The 18,958-nt window shown below is 39.2% G+C and overlaps 2 protein-coding genes across 2 annotated transcripts; both read left to right on the forward strand.

The window, feature by feature from the left end:
- The first annotated feature begins 662 nt into the window (after window positions 1–662).
- LOC145465934 (uncharacterized) lies at window positions 663–8,516 on the forward strand. The gene is made up of 4 exons (XM_081449707.1): window positions 663–824; window positions 3,315–3,734; window positions 7,462–7,672; window positions 8,230–8,516. The coding sequence occupies exons 1-4, from the start codon at window positions 678–680 to the stop codon at window positions 8,514–8,516; spliced, it is 1,065 nt and encodes a 354-aa protein (XP_081305833.1). The 5' UTR covers window positions 663–677.
- A 5,205-nt stretch (window positions 8,517–13,721) lies between these two features.
- LOC145465681 (uncharacterized) lies at window positions 13,722–18,816 on the forward strand. Its single transcript, XM_081449450.1, has 4 exons — window positions 13,722–13,785; window positions 16,010–16,468; window positions 17,059–17,272; window positions 17,818–18,816. Exons 2-4 carry the CDS (start codon window positions 16,055–16,057, stop codon window positions 18,207–18,209), a joined length of 1,020 nt encoding a protein of 339 aa, XP_081305576.1. The 5' UTR covers window positions 13,722–13,785; window positions 16,010–16,054; the 3' UTR covers window positions 18,210–18,816.
- Window positions 18,817–18,958: the final 142 nt, after the last annotated feature.

Genomic DNA, 18,958 nt, shown 5'->3' on the forward strand with positions numbered 1-18,958 from the left:
GAGAAAAAAATATGAACACTCGCTTTGAAATTCCACTGTGTACTAAGTATTGTTATTTACACATTATCAAAGCCGGCATAAAAATGATTAAGTTTTCTCAAGCCAAACTTTATATTTACCTTCAAACACAACACGAATAAAACTTTTGAAGTCCTTTCATTTCGAGCTACGCTACGCCCTTTGTGCCTTTTAGCTTCACCACGATCTCGAGGTGAACCTCACTCCGATAACAAGCACTGGCTGGTATTAGATTCTCACTCCCCGGGGACAAATCAACTTGCTAAATTCCCGGGATATTATAGTCAAACCAAGTGAAGCATACTCCTGAAGAGTACATTAATTAATTGATTATTTGAATATTGAACCCGCTAATCGTTTCAAGAATGCAATAATGAATTGATTATTTGAATATTGAACTCGCTAGTCATTTCAAAAAACAATATTAAATTATTTTTTTGTTTTTTGAAAATTAAACCCATTAGCCGTATTCTTGTAACGACTAGTGGGTTCAATTTTCCAATAATCAATTTCGTTATTGCATTCTTGAAACGACTAGCGGGTTCAGTATTCAAGTAATCAATTCATTACTGTAATCTTGAGGGGTACGCTTCATTTCGGCTAATATTGGTATTGTAATCCGGGATCAACCTCTTGTTGAGGTGATTTCTTGGAATCCAATGACACCTGGTGATCATGTGATCACTTCCTCTAAGTTGAAAATGCTCACCAATGCATTTTTGCTCGAATTGAGCAAACCACGGGATTGGAAGCTCTCAAAGTGTTCAGACAAACAGTTGGGTCTTTATATTTGCATGGGACGAAAGGTAATTACTTCCTAACAATTTGCAGTGTTTTGCTATGTGTTTCTGTCTAAGAAATGCCGACTAAATTGCTTTCTCGTACGCCAGTTTCATTACTTCCGATGTACTTTCTTTTTGTTATGATTGGTGTCGTACCGGCTGGATTGAAATCGTCAGGAATCAATAAATAAATGGCTTAAAACTGCGAGGAGACCACTGTAGATTTCAACTGCGTCTAGCCCATACAAGTTTAATGAAAACCCGATACATAAAACAAATACCGAGCCAAATATATAATAGTGTATATACAATCACAGATGCTCGCACACCATTCAGGACGGTGAAGTTATTCATGTCAGTGGCTATCGACTGATATTTGGAATCAAGCCAGGTTTTACCTGATACATTATGTTTATCGCACAGAACCGATATTCCTGTAAAGGCAGTGTTTGCTATTTGCTATTGCTTTCCCAGCTTTATTTCCCAAAGGAGTAAATCTAGTAAGAGTCAAGTTTTTAAAGCGAAACCACTTGATACTTACCGGAAACACTTCCGCTTCTGAGATCTACCCACTCGCTCTTTTATAACTGGAGCTAAGTTAAGGCAGATTTCTCCGCCTATACTTACTAGCAAATGTAAACCGTTTGTGTGTTACTTTCTTGATACTGTGCTGGGAAAACCAACGGAAAAACAAACGTGAAAATACATTTTGATGTACGAGAATATTGATACAAAATTGTGTTTCTGGGAAACGATAGTTTAATGACTCTAGAATATTCGATACGAAAATACTAGTACGGCGGTCGATTTTAAAATGTATAATATTTGTAACTTTCTTTTTGATGAAATTATCTAAGTTAAGCACAGTATAACAGAAGATATTTCTGAAATGAGAGACGAAAATCAGCGGCATAAAAGCGAAATTAACGATATGCTTAAATTTGAAGCTCAGGGCTATTCTTTTAGGGTTCTTTATTTCGTCCGGTTTTTCTTGGAATTCTATAGTTATAATCAGTCCATTTGTTTTATAGTTTTGGAATTCAGCGATTTTCTCATATTTCCATAACGGAGGTGAAAATTGTTAACGTTTCGAAAAAAGAGTTAAAGTAAATAAGTCGGCAGATAACCGTAGGAATTTTACGGGCTCCAAGGAACGATTTTTGTGGCGCAAAGATACATGATTGACGCCACGCAAATTTTAATATTGGAAATATTTGTAGAATGTTTATTCAATACGCACAGGCCATAAAACCCTGCAGAACTCCTGAAACGACCCCACTCCACTGATTTGAAAACAGAATTGATGCTTTGATGTGTTTGAAAAGTCCATCCAGTTCTAGTTTACCCACGCTAGGTGGCTTGGGTTTCCCGTGTGAACGAGCTCGAGAAAACGCTTAGCAATTTAAACAGGAGCTCCTCCCAAGTCATCAGAAGCTCTCAGTGATGAAGAGGGAGGCCTTTTCCAAGTAAAGAACTTCTCTAGATGCCGTTAGTGTTGAGTTTGAAGTCTTCCGCTCGTTAAAAACGAGGCAACTTAATTGGCGCACGCGGCCAACACCAGTGCTTTGAGTCATCGAAAGCACGGCTGAAAAATGGCCAATTAAATTTTGTCTTTCTGCACAATCTTATCGCGCTCGCTGTTTGCTACTTGCCTTTATTCTTCAGACATATGCATGAATGTCTTTTACAAAATGCACACAGAGCAACACATGATAAAAACTGAGACACGCGAATGAGTGCCAAGGCAATAACCAACAGACGGACGATCACTTAGTTCCGGCTCCAGCGTTACTTCGGTTAGTTCGGGAGAAAGAGGCTATTGAATAACTCAACAATATTGTTTTTGTTCTCCACTTATAATCTCGGTTCCTGAACAGCTATAGAAGACAGCTAACAGTTGAAATGTTGGTTTTTCGTATTTTTCATAGCAGTTAATTTGTACTTTTCTTTCACGTTTCTAAATAGCTTGCAGCTTGGCTGATATCAGATCACGGAATACAAGACTTTGATTCTACGTGTAGTAGTCTGCAGTGATTTTTACAGGTAATTACAACTCTAAGGCCTAGTTCATACGTTTTGCTTCTACCGTGCCGAGCTCAAATGAATTGGCCTGGAAGTGCATGGCATAACAAATGCGGCAGTGGTTCAAACGTCGAATTTAATTCAGTCACGCCGAAGATCGGAAGAAGTTTGCTTTGCTGAAATTATTTTAAACGCCAGAAAGCAACGGCAGTTGATGCAGCAGGCTATGAATTCAGTTCAGCACGGCAAGAGCACACCGTATAAAGCCAAGTCGCGCTACTGCCGTGCGGCATGGCAGCGCCTGCCGTGCTAAGTTGTCGTGCCGAGTTTAATTCAGCCTACGGAACTGAGTGGTTTCAGGCGTCGTGCTACTGGCGTGCTTAAGTCGAACTTAATTCTTGAATTCTTAAGTCGTAGCCTTAGACTGAAATCAGTTTCAGATTTCCGGTCCCAATTTTGCCTCTCACATGAAGGCTTCCTTCAAATCAACAGGAATATTCAACAAAGATTGCTGGCTGTATAAATACCATGGCTTATGGAACTCGTAAAGATGCTGAAAGTTTGCCAGTAGAAGAGACACTTGATAAACCATTTCCATTTCCGTTACAAGAAAGAGGAAACCAGCTATGGCCGGCATCTTCGCAACAACTGCAACAGCGGGTGCCAGAACATCCACCAAAGTGGGTAGTTTACGCCCTCTTCGGCCTTGACAAAGTCATCCAGTTAATTGGGAACGTTTCCATAGCAACACTTTTTACGTACCTTTGCGCCGCGGCAATGGAATTCCTAAAGATTTTTTCGATTCAAAAAGACAAAACTAGAGAAAGAGACGAGATGAAGACGAAAGTGGAAGAAATCAAATGTATTAAGCTCAAGGAAATAGAGCATGATAAGTGGAAGTTGGAAGAACAGGTATTTTTCTCAGTTGTGTCAAAACAGTTTGTCCTTTCATTTTAGAGAAATTACAGAATGATTTACAGAGTTCATCTCGATTGCGTTGAGCGTTTGTTCAAGGGGAAGTTGCGTGAGTGGAGAGAGGGCTGCAGCCACGTATATAGAAAGGTTGTGGGGAAAACCCTCATATATAGTCTCTTCCTTTCCGAAATCCTTGCTCTGACAAACGGGAAAATCCAACCCCGATTCCAGGCTCTCTCTCCTTTGCCTCCCTTAAAGGCAAAGGAGAGAGAGCCTGGGTTCGAGGTAAGGATAACCCTTGTTGATATCTCACAAGAGATTATCAAGGTAAGAGAGTGAATCTCCCATATAGGTCCTCTAACTAAGGTAATCCCTCTTAAGTTATTTTTAGACATTGTACTCAGTTCTTATGCGGATATTGCTCGCGCGTGGCGTGGATGTTTTCGTGGAGGACATGTTTGAAACATACTAGCAAAAGTATGGCTTGGTGACATAACAACACAAGTTCACGAGGCTTGCTCAACACAACAACTTTATTCTCTAAGCATGTTGGGTAATACAACAGCTTAACACAACTTCCGGTTACGAATATATTACAATGTTTATGTTTCGTTGGTTCTTACTTAATAGAGAACAATAGAGAACAAAAGGACAAAAGAACGAGGAATACAATAAAAACAATAGGTTTGTGGGGCGGTGTTCTATTGTGGCGTGTCCTGTGTCTTCCACACCAAGAAGGAGCCGTTTCGTTTCATTACGTTTCGTTTCAAAGCAAAGGAAAACCTCCAGCGCTGTGGGGATGTCTTTGATATTTTGACTACAAGCAAAGGAGTTTCGGCTCTCGGTATGTTTTAATACCTTTCGAAACTTTAATTGGAGTTTAAATAAGAGATGGACGTCCCATGCACAAACAATAACAACTGAATGAGTGGCAGAGAAATGAGTAGACAAACGAGTGCAAAGCAAACAAACGCTCAAACACAAGCTTGGCAACCGAACAAACAGATGGTCGAAAGTGCGGGAAGACGCTCGCTGACCAAGTAGCAAAAGCAGTTTAAGCAGAAACGGCGACAACGCCAAAGGCAACATCAATTAAAAAACGACTTAATATTCAACTTACGAATCTCGCGAGAATTTAGATTCATCCAGTTTGTCTATACAGTCAGAAATATCCCAAAGAGAATATGTAAGCCAGTGTCAAAATTCGAAAACGAAATTTTAAACATTGGGCGTCGTATAGTTCACGTTCTCTCGAATATGCAGAAAGTGGCTATTCGACGTTGTTGTCTTGTGACGTTTTGTAAACAACGAACGCAAAGGAATGAACAAAGAATTACAACGCACGCTTACACAGCCATTGTGCTCGTTGCTGTTTTTTTTTTTTTTTGTAATTTTTATTTTTTTTTCAACATTTTGGGTTATAATACATACAATACAACACAAGACATAACACTAGTTACAATACTTACAATACGTCATAACTACAATAGATTACATACAACAAATTATAATTACTAATCGTAGCCTAATTATACCTAAAGAATATACAATGCGTTGTTTACAATAGTGCAGCTACCCAAATACAGAGAAAAAAAAAAAGAAGAAGAAAGTAAGTTAGTGACATGCTGAGAAGGAGAAATTACAAATTAAGCTCAACTATTATTAAGAGATGGCATTAGTTTTTCCCACTTTTTGTAATGTTTATAAAGTTGGTTATTTTTGGTAGCTATTTTTTTTTCAATGTAATAAACGGTTTTTGTCTTTGCTAAAAATATTGTTAATGTTGGTTTAATTTTATTTAATTTACATTTATAAATAAAAAACTTTCCTAGCAGTATCAAGTGATTCAGGATAATAAAGTCTTCGTTGTTGTTGAACACTCCAAACAATATATTTTCAAATGTCAAAGTGTCCAAAGATACATTCTGGTTTGAAAGCCAAGAAGAAAAAGCCCGCCAGAAGTCTTTTGTTGTATCACAATAAAAGAGCAAATGTTCGAGGGACTCGACCTCTTTCAAACAAAAGGTGCACATTGGTGATTCAATCATTTTAAAACGGAATAACCTCTCATTTGTGAAAATTATATCGTTTAATAATTTATATTGGAACTCTCTAATTTTTGTTTCAAGTGTGACAGTGAATGGTAAAGAATAAATTTTTTTCCAGTCTTCTATAACCTCTGGATATTTGTCCTTCAACTTCCTTTTGGCGTTTGGAGGAGTTTGTTTCTTTGTTTTAAATCCTTTATACAAAAGTTTTGAAGAGGCTTTTAACAGATCCGATTTGGTTTCGTCGATATAAATATACACTGTATCCAAATGCTGTTGAGGATATAGTTGCTGATGTTGAATATGTGATTCTTTGATAATTAATCTCCATTCTTTTGGTATGGCATCTACAATTCCTATTAATTTGAAGTACTGGATTGGAGATAGATTCGCTTCCAACACTTTAGGGCTTTCAAGAAATTTACCCGTATCGGATAACAAGTCACCAATTTTAACAATTCCTTTAGTAAACAAATGTTTTTCAAAAAGAGATTTTCCGTGTTGCTGTTGCCGTTAAAGTTTGCTTAAAAACTCTCGAAAACCGGATAACAGCCAAACGAGCACAAAACAAACGAAAGTCCGGCCCAACAAAAAGACGGCTGAGAGCGCAGAAAACATCTCTGCTATGAAACGAAATCAAAACATATAAAATGGCGTTCCCGCCATTTCGTCACAGGTAGTTTCGAGATAGTCACTTCGGCTGTCCACGCATCGCGCGAGTAGCATCCTCGGAAGGACTGGGTACCATGTCTACAAGTAACTTAAGAGGGATTACTTAGTTAGAGGACCCGGCTATATGAGGGACTCAATCTCTTACCTTGATAATCTCTTGTATCTCATTGATACGTTAAGGCTGGTTTTGACAAACGCTCAATTAAGTACGCAGGGTTAGTACCATTTAAATTGCCTGTTAGGCTGGGGACCAGTACAATTCGGCTGACATTAACCTCCATATCCTTCTACAGTCTCACATTTATTCGAGGAAAATATTGTTGTATGTTTATTGTTACTCGGATTAAGTACAGATGTTGGAACCCTATTCCGGGTCACTTGTGATCTGTACAGAAAATATACACAGATTAACCAATTCGGGCCGGATCTCATACCTTCAAGCTAAATAATATGCTCCACAAAAAAGGCTAATTTTCAGAGGTGGAACTGACTTACTCGGCGAATACAAGACGAATGAGGTTAAAAGTAGGCCAGAAAAAACCTGCCAAAAAAATAAAATAAAATAACCATCAGGACAGGAGATATGCAAGAAAGCCGAATAGGAACCAAGACTCAACCTCAGAATAGTTAGAAGCCCTTTCTGTGGGACTTTACACAGGAAAGAAAACCGCCGATCCCATAAAAGAATGAAATAAAGCGCTAAAAATTTAGCGGACTTACAGAACGCTGTTGGTTGTCAGACCTATAGATGACTACTACGTCATACTTGATATACCCTTCATTAAATACCACAGTATCACTAGTATCCAAGATGTCCCTGGATAAGTATTAAGACCCTGTTATATCACGGGCCCACAAAGTATTTATTTCACCCTTCTTGTCAGAAATATCATTTATTACATTAATTGCAGTCACCGTTAACCTACCTTTGGCATGCAGTACTGTATATTTCTTGTTCCTCATTCCGAATAAGTGTAACACTCTTTGTTTCTTAAATCCGGCAGATAAAAAAAGCCTGTGAGAATCTTTTCTTGATTTCCCAAAAAGAGAGCATGGAATGGGAAATGAACTTAATAACAATGAAAGAACTTGTATTTCGGTGCGGAGCTGAAATAACCTGTTTGCAAAAGCTTGTGGATAGGCTGGAGTCAGGAGCTCGTACTACCATCAACTGGATCGTTGTACAGTTGACCACAGGACTCGTCGTGATTGGAAGTAAGTGTTTCTAGCTTAGGTCTTACTTACTCAGTTTACTCCTCAGTCACCATTCGGAAAAAGATCTTCGATATTGACGGAAATCCCCTTTCAACCTTCGGCAATCTTCCTTAAACTTCGGAAATGTTCGGAAAACAATCGGTAAATCTTCAGAAATTTTCAGAAGATACTTAAGGCTGCTCCAATTTTGCAAGAATGGGAAGAAGTTGCTCAGAATATAAAAAGCTGCCTAATGTGAAATAAGTTGCGCGAGGGGAAAAAATTGGAAAGAAGTTGAAAAGTTGCCTAAAGGTTTCTGAGCAAAATGTGGAAGACTTAAGTCGCAACAAACCCCTAGCCTGCCCCGTAAAAAGCATAATGATATGGAAGCTTTTTATGTAGTAATTGATGGTTAGTTTCGTCAGTTTCTGGCCTCACGAAAAGTGTAAATCACTGAAGGGAAACATATGATCTTATTTCAGATTCACAGTCGACCATCTTACATGTATATTCCTTTGTTATTTTAAAGTGTATTGAGATATTTCGAATTTTTGTTTTGTTTTGTTTTGTGTCTACAGTGTTGTGCTATTGGGTTTATATAAGACAGGATGTCCAGAGTGCAACTGCCGTGAAAGTGATTACGGCTGGATGCCTTTTAGGCGTGACAACACACTGCATACGCAAGGCTCAAGTGTTAGTCGACAGTTACACGCAGGTCAGTAAATGCGAGCAAGTGAAAAACGAGCTGGAAAAACCCATGATGGCTTGTTTGATGTACAAACACGCGGTGGAAGATGCCCTGCCCGACAAAAAAAAGATACTGCATGTTGTGGATCTTGAGATCCCCAAGTGTAAAAGCGATTAAGTTGAGGCCTGTCTCCCTATCTGTCTATCAGACGAGTTCTACTCTGCTGTGGATTGTCATTCCTTACTTCGGTGCCCGGTGGGGGGGGGGGGGGTACTCCCAGAAAGATTGGATGTGCGGCCCGCTTCCTTGAACCCTTACCCTATTTAACACCAAAATCTGTGATTTTCCCTATCCTATTTATGATCTGACCAAAAATTTGATACGTTAATACCTGTCCCTTAAATCAATACCCTGTTTCAGACCCGTCTTATAATTAGATACCCACTTCAGACCGATGTTTAAGGCATTTTGAATGACCTTTGTTGATGGTTTTACTGAAAAAGTAGCTTCTTTAAAAAGCAAACCGAATTCGAGACTAGAATGCAAAAACTATACCCGGCCTATTTGAGACCAAAAATGGCCAAAATCGACACCCTATTTCTGACCAAAATGGCTGAAAAAACCATACCTTCTTGGCCGTACATACCTATATAGCCCATATAAGGAAGTAACCACCCCAGGCTTCGAGGTGGGAGTTGACATTTTAGGAGCATGCCGATAGACTTAAAGTGTATCTGAGTTGCTGGAACAGTTGAGCCATATACCTATGGATTCCGTGGGTTATTTAATAACAAGTTATCGAAATGCCATTTTCATACACCCTTTCCAGGCCATTCAAAATGGATTAACTTCGTTGTTTGTCTTGTCAAGTATCCCAACATTTTAGGTAACTCCCGTGGATTTGTTAAACAAACCCGTTTCCGAAAAGGACAAAAACTAAGGTTTATTATATTTAGACTAATTATATATTTTTATGGATCGATGTAGCAAATAGTATATATATACAGGACTTTTTTCAATACGTTGTAAATAATGTCACCAATATTTAGTAGGATAAAAAAACTAAGTAATATCATATGATTACACGTAGTTCAAGTCTCATTCATTAGGCAATGACGGCAGCCTAATACCATATACATATGATAACTTATATATCTTATTAGAAATTTTACTGTGTAGTATATATCGCTTTATACTTTTACTAGGAGACTTGCCAAATAACAGGGACGAGTTATTATCCAACGATGGTCTTTCATGAAAAGCAAACTTTTAGCAGTTTTGTGTTGTACGTACTCAGGAAAACACACAGGATTACGATTACTGCATAGCAACCAACGTCATGAAACAGTCTCCTGAGGTTGGATAATTACACTCGTTTCTTGCCTTATTTGCACCTTAAGGAGAAAAATAATAACTGTATCAGCTTACACAGCTCAGCTTCGTGCAATTCATCAATGTTGCAAAAATACGTTAAAAAAAAAGGAAAAAAATCAGAATTAAGTTCAAGTAGGAGCTGCTATCAGTTGCTGCCCTTCTTATGTAGGGGACGAAAATATTTGCGGCAATGACATTGTACGAGAAGTAATTTTACCATTAGTACAGTGGAATCCAGCGTTTTCTCGAACCTCAGTTTTTTTGAACTTCCCGATAACTCGAACCAAAAGTCGTTCTCCCTCTTTAGTCAAACGCTACAATTTTACCCCCGATTTCTCGAACTATCCGATTTTCGAAACAATTTTCGTTTCCCTTGAAGGTTCGAAAAATCGGGATTCCACTGTAGTACCGTTCTATGAAATTTGGTTTATACTGATGGCGATGACGTGCATTTGTAGTTAGCGTCGATATGGTCTAATATGAAGAATAAACATTAGAAGCAATTCTTATTTCAATTTATAGTCTTTTTGTGAATCAAAACAGTTGTTCTTCGTTTTTTATTGGGTGGCGGCCATATCAGAAATCGGGGAATTTCGTACCGGTTCGCTTTGATCAGATTTACTGATTTGTCAACTATCTTTATACCTTGCCATAGAAAAATAAAGGGAGACGCGGTGGCCGGGGACATTGTGTTGTGTTCTTGGGCAAGACACTTTACTCTCACAGTGCAGTGAATTTAATGCTGGGGTGGGGGGGAGACCGTAGATGGACTAGCATCCCATTTAGAGGGTGTAGAAATACTCCTAGTCGCTTCATGCTACTGAAAACGGGATAAGCTCCCTCTTGATGAGCCACTTGGCTCGTATGCGGACTATAGAAAATAAAGCCAATCAGAATAAGGGAAAGCCATTGATACTCGACTGTATTACACCCAATCATTCCCATCATGCGCGTATATAGCATTGATTGTATTGGCCCCTGATTTTAGTTATGCCATGCTTTCGAGTGGTATACCACTCCGAAAGCGTTGCACAACTAGCATATATTTATATTTTATAAGGATAACAGATCGAGGAGGAAGTTTCCAGTTATGTTACGATGGTAGTCCAAAACCAAGGATAAAGATGAAACGTTTGCTCGCAAAGTGAAAGAACAGTTTGAAAATTTTGGCTCATTTTGTAATTGTTGGAATTCTTTTTGTTGGTATCGTCATTCGTCGTCTCAGCGCGTAGGAACCATCAAGTAAAACAGCCGCTGTTACCAAAAACACATCGCAAACCATAAAGTACTCCTGTGTACTCTTAAACTGGAAGGTACGATAGCCTAGGTAACGCTTGGTATGCTAAAATCCGGATCGAGCGGTCAGGCTGGGGACATTGTGTTGTTGGACAAGGCGCTTTCATCTCACAGTGCCTCTCTCCACCCGGTTGTATAAATAGCTACTGGAGAATTTAATGCTGGAGTAAACCTGCGATGTAGTAGCATCCCATCCGGTTTGTGGAAGGGAGGGGGGTTGGGGGTAGGGGTAGAAATACTCCTTGTCACTTCTTGTTACAGTGCTCAAATACAGAATGTTTTATTAACTAAGAATGTTTTATTAACTTATTCCCCAGTATTGCATTGCGCATCCTTACTGCGTATAATTTATGGCGTCATTAGCGCGTTCGTGCACGCGCACATGAAAATCATGGCGGATTTGCCTCGATACTGAGTTCTGTCAGTTGAAAAATGGCTATAACTCACTAACGAGCTCGGGCACCCCAATTTTTTTTCCTGTCATTTTAATCAACTAATCATTAGTTTTGCGTGAGAAAAGACTGATCTGATTTCCACGGTTGAAAATTGAATGAATAAGGAAAACAGCAGCTGCGCTGTAGTCTCTTCTATTTTGCAGTTTGATAGCCGTGGCAAGCAATTTGGTTCAGCTGTCTGTCAAAATCAAACTTAAAAAGTTTATTTGTGTCCGACACAAGTATTGACTGTAGTTTGAAGCGTGTTTTCATGAGTCTGGGCTCACAAAGAGTTTACAATAACTTGGAATGCGTTCTTGTAATAAGCATTGAATGAAATGGGACATTTTCAATGCCTCACGGGTCCTTAACGAGTATGGGCACCCCCTTTTTTATTTTGTAATTAAAGTTCTCATATGATAAATATTCATTGGACAAAGTTTGAACAAAATCTATGTGCAGTTTTATTTCAGGGGAATTACCTTAAATACATTGAAACTTGCATTAACGACGTTCGTGCGAAAAATGTCAAGTCGATAGATTTTTTAAAAATTTTTACTGCAGTCAGATAATGAGTTACTTGTGTCAGAAATGCAAAAGACTTCATTACCGCGATAAAGCGTGTGGAAAACTATCCTGATTTTAAAAAATTGGCGCTCGTAACTCAGCACGGTCTACAGGCCTTTATAGTTAAAAATATCGATGGTGAGTCAACGGAGACAAACGACCTTAATCATGTTTTGTAGAAGTGGGTCTGTTGCGTAAATAATTCCAAAGGCTGCCAACGTTTTCACAAAATTTAACCGTTCAAGAGGTATTTGAAACGACTGCACAAATAAACGAAGAGCTAAAAAAACGCAATGCAATGGTGCATTTTGCAAAAAATTCAAACTTCTAGTCGATAGATTTTCTTCCTTTTTTTCGCTAAACGTAGAAAATCGGTAGAGAAAATGATCCATCAAAAGAAAAATAGGGGTCACCGAACGTCCAAGATCGTTAAATCCAGGCAAAGCTATAGCAATGGCCATCTACCGTATATCATTGTTCATTTTATTACTTAGCGCGCGCTCAATGCATGACGTGGCATGTGAATTTGCGTGCGCAGTAAGGATGCGCAGAAACAATTAGCGCGAACGTCGTTAACAGCTTTTTCCCCCATATATTCTATAAAACAACCAGTATCAAACACATACCACTAAAAGGCAGACACTAGCAAGGGTCCCGTGGTTGTCCTATTTTAAATAATACAGGCTCAATGTAGTCACGTGTGATTAACAGTAAAATCATTAGTTGAGAGTGCATTGAGACTGCTCGAAATATGTTTTGGAAAACCGGACATGCCTATGAAGTTTGAAATACGAATAAAAACGGGTTTAAAAGTTTCCAGCGAGCAGACGTGAGCAAGTCTTGACTATAAAAGTTGTCCCAAAAAAGCGCGCGGAATATGTAATACAGAGATGTAATCAACTCCCTCTTCCCCTCTGCTCCAGGCATTAACTCGAGTGTAATAACTTTCAGCAAGACAGTATTAGCGATAAGAGAGTTAATCTCTCACGTCCATAGCTCACCTTGATTGTTTCCAAGGATCTCCCGGTTTCGGAAATACAAGGGGGTCTAGAAAAGCCGTCAATCCTATGACGTAGATTTTGCTCGCGTGGACAGCCCAAGCAACTTTGCACGCATTTTCATCCTCCGCGAAAGCATCACGCAACGCGCGTGGTAACATTATCTGCGAAACAACGGGGTTTAAAATAACTCTCTAACCCTTCATCACTTTTTGTTTTCGGGTTAACAAGTTTTCGATTCTGTTGACAATATTTGCTTCTCGATTTATAGTGTCCTTAACTGAGTACAGCAGTGTTAAATAGCGTGAGTTACCGAGTCTTTTAGTGAGTTATTCATAGTTATTTTATCTTACTGTTTTAGGTATAAGAGCAATATACATATAGACATGACCGTCAACCACAATAACCAGTTCTTAATAAACTACGGGCTCCAATAAACTGAGAAAGTGGCATAAGGACTGGTGCTCAAGGCCAACGTTTGTAATAAACGCCGCATGCGATACGGTACTTATATTCCTCGAGGTGTGTGTTTATCACCAGTAGCTCGCTAAATTAAAGCAGCTAAAGTTAAAATATAAATTATGGTTGATTCCGAGAATCATTTTTTCTTTGAAAATTAGTCACGGGCTACATTTAGCGTTTTCTGATATATTCAAAATTATTGCTATCGAAAATGAAACTTGCCAGCCTAAGCATTTGTTCGATCGGTGACTGAGCCCAAAGTTGTGGTCGTGGAATAGAGATTCTTCCGTTCTAATTACAGCCGACTTTATAAAGGTAAGAGCTTGTTAAAATTCTATGGAAAATTATCAGAATGATTAATGTTTTGGTTGTATTTTGTGGGCTGATTTCACGGAATAAGTCGGCTCAGTGCGTCCTCGATTGGTCTTTTTCTACAAGTACACTCCAAGAGTTGGTTGTTTCACCAGTCTTTTATCTCGACATCTAGGCGAAACTTCAAATTGGAAGCCAAAACATTTTTGGCTGTCCCTCACCATCGATCTTGGAAACTTCGGTGGCCAATTGAAATATTCAACGATGCGGTAAGCTTTCTGCCTCGAAAATAAAAACGACACTTGTATATGCAGTTCCCGCGGAAGTTGTACATAAAGTTCTCAGTTGTATTTGTTTGGTGTCGTATTTCCAAAAGCCCGTTGAAGGAAACGTTACGTGATCGGAAAAGAGTTTTAAATGGATATTCTCGAGGTTTAGGTCAAAATATGAAACTGTGTTGTGATCACGTTTCTGAGAAATAAACAATTAAGTTTTATAACTCTTTATCTTAACACGGCGTAAGATCCGCTCGACGAAAGAGAGAGAGTAGGCATAATTCTGATCGTAAAATCATATTATTTCCTGCCCTAAAAAAGGAATAAAACAAGCCATGTAGCAAATATGAAACTGAGGTGGCTGCTGTAGTTAATAATTTTAATAGTCTGGCCTTTCCAAGAAATGCTATTAACCGGGTCAGATTTATCTTTTAATTTGTTCCGAATAAGTTCACTGATTTATCTTTCACCCTTTATTCTTCTGTAACACATAGCACAGAGCACTTTTTGAGAAACATAAAGAAACGTGCAGGTATAATGTAACTGAACAGCCGATTCGATATACTTTCTCCTCTTTAGGTCTAACAGGATCGAAGAAGAGGGACTGTTTCTCGGAATTCTAACTGATTACCAAAACTTTTACTGAGAATGTTTATTTAAACACGGGAAAAGGCCCGCTTTCCATTTCATTTTGGCAGTGGCGTGCCGAGGCACGAGCAAAAGCTTAAAGTGTGAGGAAAATTGGAAATTTCAGTGCTGAAGAAAGAAAATGAAAGTCCATTTCACTCTATGGACCTTATAACTGTGTTGGACTGCCATCTTGGCGGGTAGGTAACAGCCGGAGAAAATTGCAGTGTCTGCATGGAATCCGATGGCAAAGAAATTTATTTTTAAATTTAATTCTGAGCCGAATTTACGAAGAGCAAAGTAAAGATGCCAGACAAAGGATAGCATAAACCAAATTTGCAGGAATTAACTGTGCTAGGAAGCGTCGAGTCGCGGTTTTAATTTTCCACTCACCTCTCTATAACTGATTTTTTTCCCGTGAACTTGTACGCCGCTTAAAAGTTCGCGCCACCTCGCGGAATCAAATGTAGACAAATACATGGGAAATTAAAATGCGACTGTGCACTTTCTAGCGCAGCTACATCTCCCCAATTTGGTCAATGCAATCCTTTGTCTAGTATCTTAATTTTGCCACTAATAAATTGTTCAGAATTCGAACATATGATAAGGTCTTTTTGTAAGCACGGTCTTGTTATGTGCCTCGAAGCATACTTCAGCACATTTCTGAACTTGGAAACTTCTCAACCTTATTGTCAATTAGATGAAAACGATCATCTTTATTTCTGAAAAAAAAAAAAATAGACGATCTGATTACCGTACCTGTGTAGTGTATGTAAAAATAGGTGTGCAGTGAATGTTCCGTTTATCAACGGTCACGCAATATTCTGATAACCTTTTTGTTTTGAAATATTTTGACTACAAAAATCCTTGAACTGTACGTAATGAATATGGAGATACAATTTAATACTCCTTTACAAATGAATAAATTGATGGAAAAAAAAAAAAAAAAAACTCCGGCGACCACTTGCATATCAGTTTTTTCCTCAGTTGTTTCTCAGATAATTTTTACACCTAAGCAAATTTAGTAGAGGTAAATAAAACTGGTATTTTATTATTAGACTATTATTAGATTGTCAGTATATATGGCCATTGACAACAAACACACAGAATGCTACTATGATAGAATACTACAAACGAGCGAGACCACCGAACCTTTTTAAACTGATTCAGTTCTCTGGTCTTAATCTTGGTAAGATACGTTTGTTTACCACAAATCAGTGGGAAGTTACGGAAGCTATGACTTGATGGAATTTTGTACATTGCATGAATCCGTTGAGACGGTAAACTGAGCTGTAATGATTTCTGATCTGCTAAGCTAAATTCAGTCTTAACTGATTGACAGGACAGCTATTGACGGACTGACACAAAACATGGAAGATAGAGTCCAGGACGAGTCCTTGGAGTCACTTCAACACCCTCAACAAGAAATAGGTGGCCACAAAATATCAACCGATTCAGAGTTATTGCGTAGTATCGTAGACAACCCTGAGGTACTGGCAGTGTTACATCAAAAGTTCAAGGAGCTGGAAAAACCAGAAGGCCAGTCGAATTGGAAGACACGCTTGCACATTGTCTTCCAGAGTTTGCGAGTTCGTGCAACGATTCCGTCTTGGGTCAAGGCCGTTCTGTCATTTTTTTGGACCAGACTGCTACATGTATTCAACATGGTGTCAGAGATTTGGAAAGAAAAACGTACCAAACTAAGTGAGGTTCAGAGAAACCTGAAGGCTGTAAACGAGACCCACGAGAAAGTCCGAGAAAATATTGAGGAGGTTGAAGATCAGGTAAAGCCTTGTTGTTTAAATTTCTGTCAGCTTCTGTATTGATTTCCTTGTTGAAAATTAAATTTGGAGTCTTAGACAGGGAAGCAAGGCTTGGGTAGTGGTCAAACTACTCGCCTTCCATCAAGTTGGCCTGAGTTCGTATTCTCGCCTTGTTGCGAGAGTTTTTCTCTGGATTCTTTGGTTTTCCCCGCCCCACCTTCCCCCCCCCCCCCCACCTCCCCACAAAAACCGGCACACCGGATTCCTATTTTATCCCGATGCATGAACACTTTTACAAGGAGTTCATGAGAGCCCCTCCGTGTTTCGTAGATAAATAATAATCATATTTACATTTTTTGTATATTTATGCACTGAGATTCTCTGCATGCGTAGTCGAGTCTTTAAAGCAGTCCTCTCTTTGCCAAAATCCTGTAAATACAAATGAAAAATGAAATTAAAACGTTGACCCTTGAATCTTCTAAATACTATGCTATTTAGCTTTTTTAATGGACGTCAGTTTCAGCTTGAAGCAAAAGTTCACTTGCTATTTTCAGGTGTAACTCTGAATTGCTAATGCATGTTTCTGTTTGTCATCCGTGTAAATTACGCAGATCAGAAAAACCCGGGAAAATGACTACAAGATCTCAAGTACCAAGAGCAAGGATTTAGAAATCCAGTTGACTACCGCCGAGCGTGACCTGGGGAATTGTGAAGATGGTCTGAGTGATGTACAAGGTGATATGGAGCGTCTCAGAGCGGCGATTAGATGGCTTAAATTCGTACATATCATTGGATTTGTTTTTGCAGCCGTCTTAGCTGCAGGAGGTAAGGATTTTGATCTGTACTGGTCTTTAACTGGGAAATTTTGTGATATAAAATGAAATTCTCTCATCCAATAAGCATCTTTCCTTGTGTAGTGCCCCCCCCCCCCCCTGGAGTTCGGGACTCCAATATAAAAAGGACGGAGTTGCACGTCGTACCTTTTAGAGGTTACGAAGCGGGTTTGGTGCCTGTTGGGATGTTCAGCCTAATTAGGTCCACAAAGGGATCTTTCGTGGTACCTATCAGGGTATTGAGCCGAAAAAAAAGTCGACGTCATTTAGTGTGTTGTTTGGAGAATTGGAACGAACACCTCTTAGGGGTGAAAAACAGTTGAAGCCACGCCCACAAACTACGATCTTGGTATGCCTCTCAGGGGTTCTTTTCAATTTTTTCGGCTAGCAACCCCGTACTTTTTATATGGGAGCCCCCCTCCCTCCCGCGGATCTTAACTAACCTATGCTCCAGTATGATTCGAGAGATCATTCGAGAAAGGAAGCTCTCTCAGTGTAATATAACTTCATGCTGTTACGTTTGTTTTACTCGTTCAGTTCTGTACTACTACTTCAATCCAGCCAGCCTTCTCCCCAGCGTCAAGGGAGATGACGACGAGCAACTCTGGAACCGTCGCTGGCATCCAGCTAAAGAAAGTACAGATACCGAAGTCAAAGGGTTGACGACTCCCGGCTTCATGATGATAGCAGGTAGTGTAGCCATGCTTGGTCTACCCTTGAAATGGATGATTGAGAGTTTGTTCATCAACTCGAAGCTGTTAACTGAATGTGGCAAGATCATAGAAGAAGACTTGCGAAAAGCGAACAGCCTCCAGAAAAAGTTGAAGCGAGCGGTTGAAAAAGAAGTACCCGAAATGAAGAAACAGTTGGTTGTCTTGGAGTGTGACATATCTCGGTATGCCTCGCTGCAGAAACTTGACTGGGATTGACTTGATCGAGACTCTGAGTGGCCCAACAGAAACCGGAACTCTTACACTATTAACAGTGGACTAACATATTAATTAGTATGCGCTAGAAGACGCTCTTACGCTATGGCTGGTTATAGTCGTTCAGATACTGTTGTGTCCTGAAAAGCGAAGTGAGTACTCTTCCACTCATTATGAGATATAGAGAGTCTTAGAGCTTTCTGAAATAGTAGCTGCCAAAACTTGTATAGGAGAGCTTTTAATATCACTTGCTTCTTCCAGCCGTTCAGTTGGTTGGGGTGTAGCGCGAAAAACGGCCAGAGGAAAAAAAAATAGTGAAGAGTGCCCCTCCCCACAGCTTTTTCTTTCGCCGGCTTGAACAGGCTAGCATGTAACTTTATAATGCTTTGTGGATTCTGTGTGCGCTCTGACTGAATAAAAAGCTTTGTTCTATCAGAGTATTAAACATAGGGTGATCTTTAATCTTTTTTCCCTTAATATTTGGTAGGAAAGGCACACGTAGGGGCCAAACCACCCTCCAAATGTTTCGTCAGTTCTCGGGTATTTCACATTATTTCACATTACTTAAAAAGTATTGACTTTTTCTACACCAAACTTGGTAGATGAGTAGGAGACCTATTGCCCATTATATTTACGTGAAAAATTTCAGTAAATGTCAAAGTTGTGACGTCACAGTGATGACGTCATGTTTTTTGCCACTTTTGAAGTTTTTAATATGCATATTTTTTACAATGTATTCGAAAGAGCACAAC

Source organism: Orbicella franksi, chromosome 13, assembly GCF_964199315.1.
Source record: "Orbicella franksi chromosome 13, jaOrbFran1.1, whole genome shotgun sequence".
Taxonomy (NCBI): Eukaryota; Metazoa; Cnidaria; class Anthozoa; order Scleractinia; family Merulinidae; genus Orbicella; species Orbicella franksi.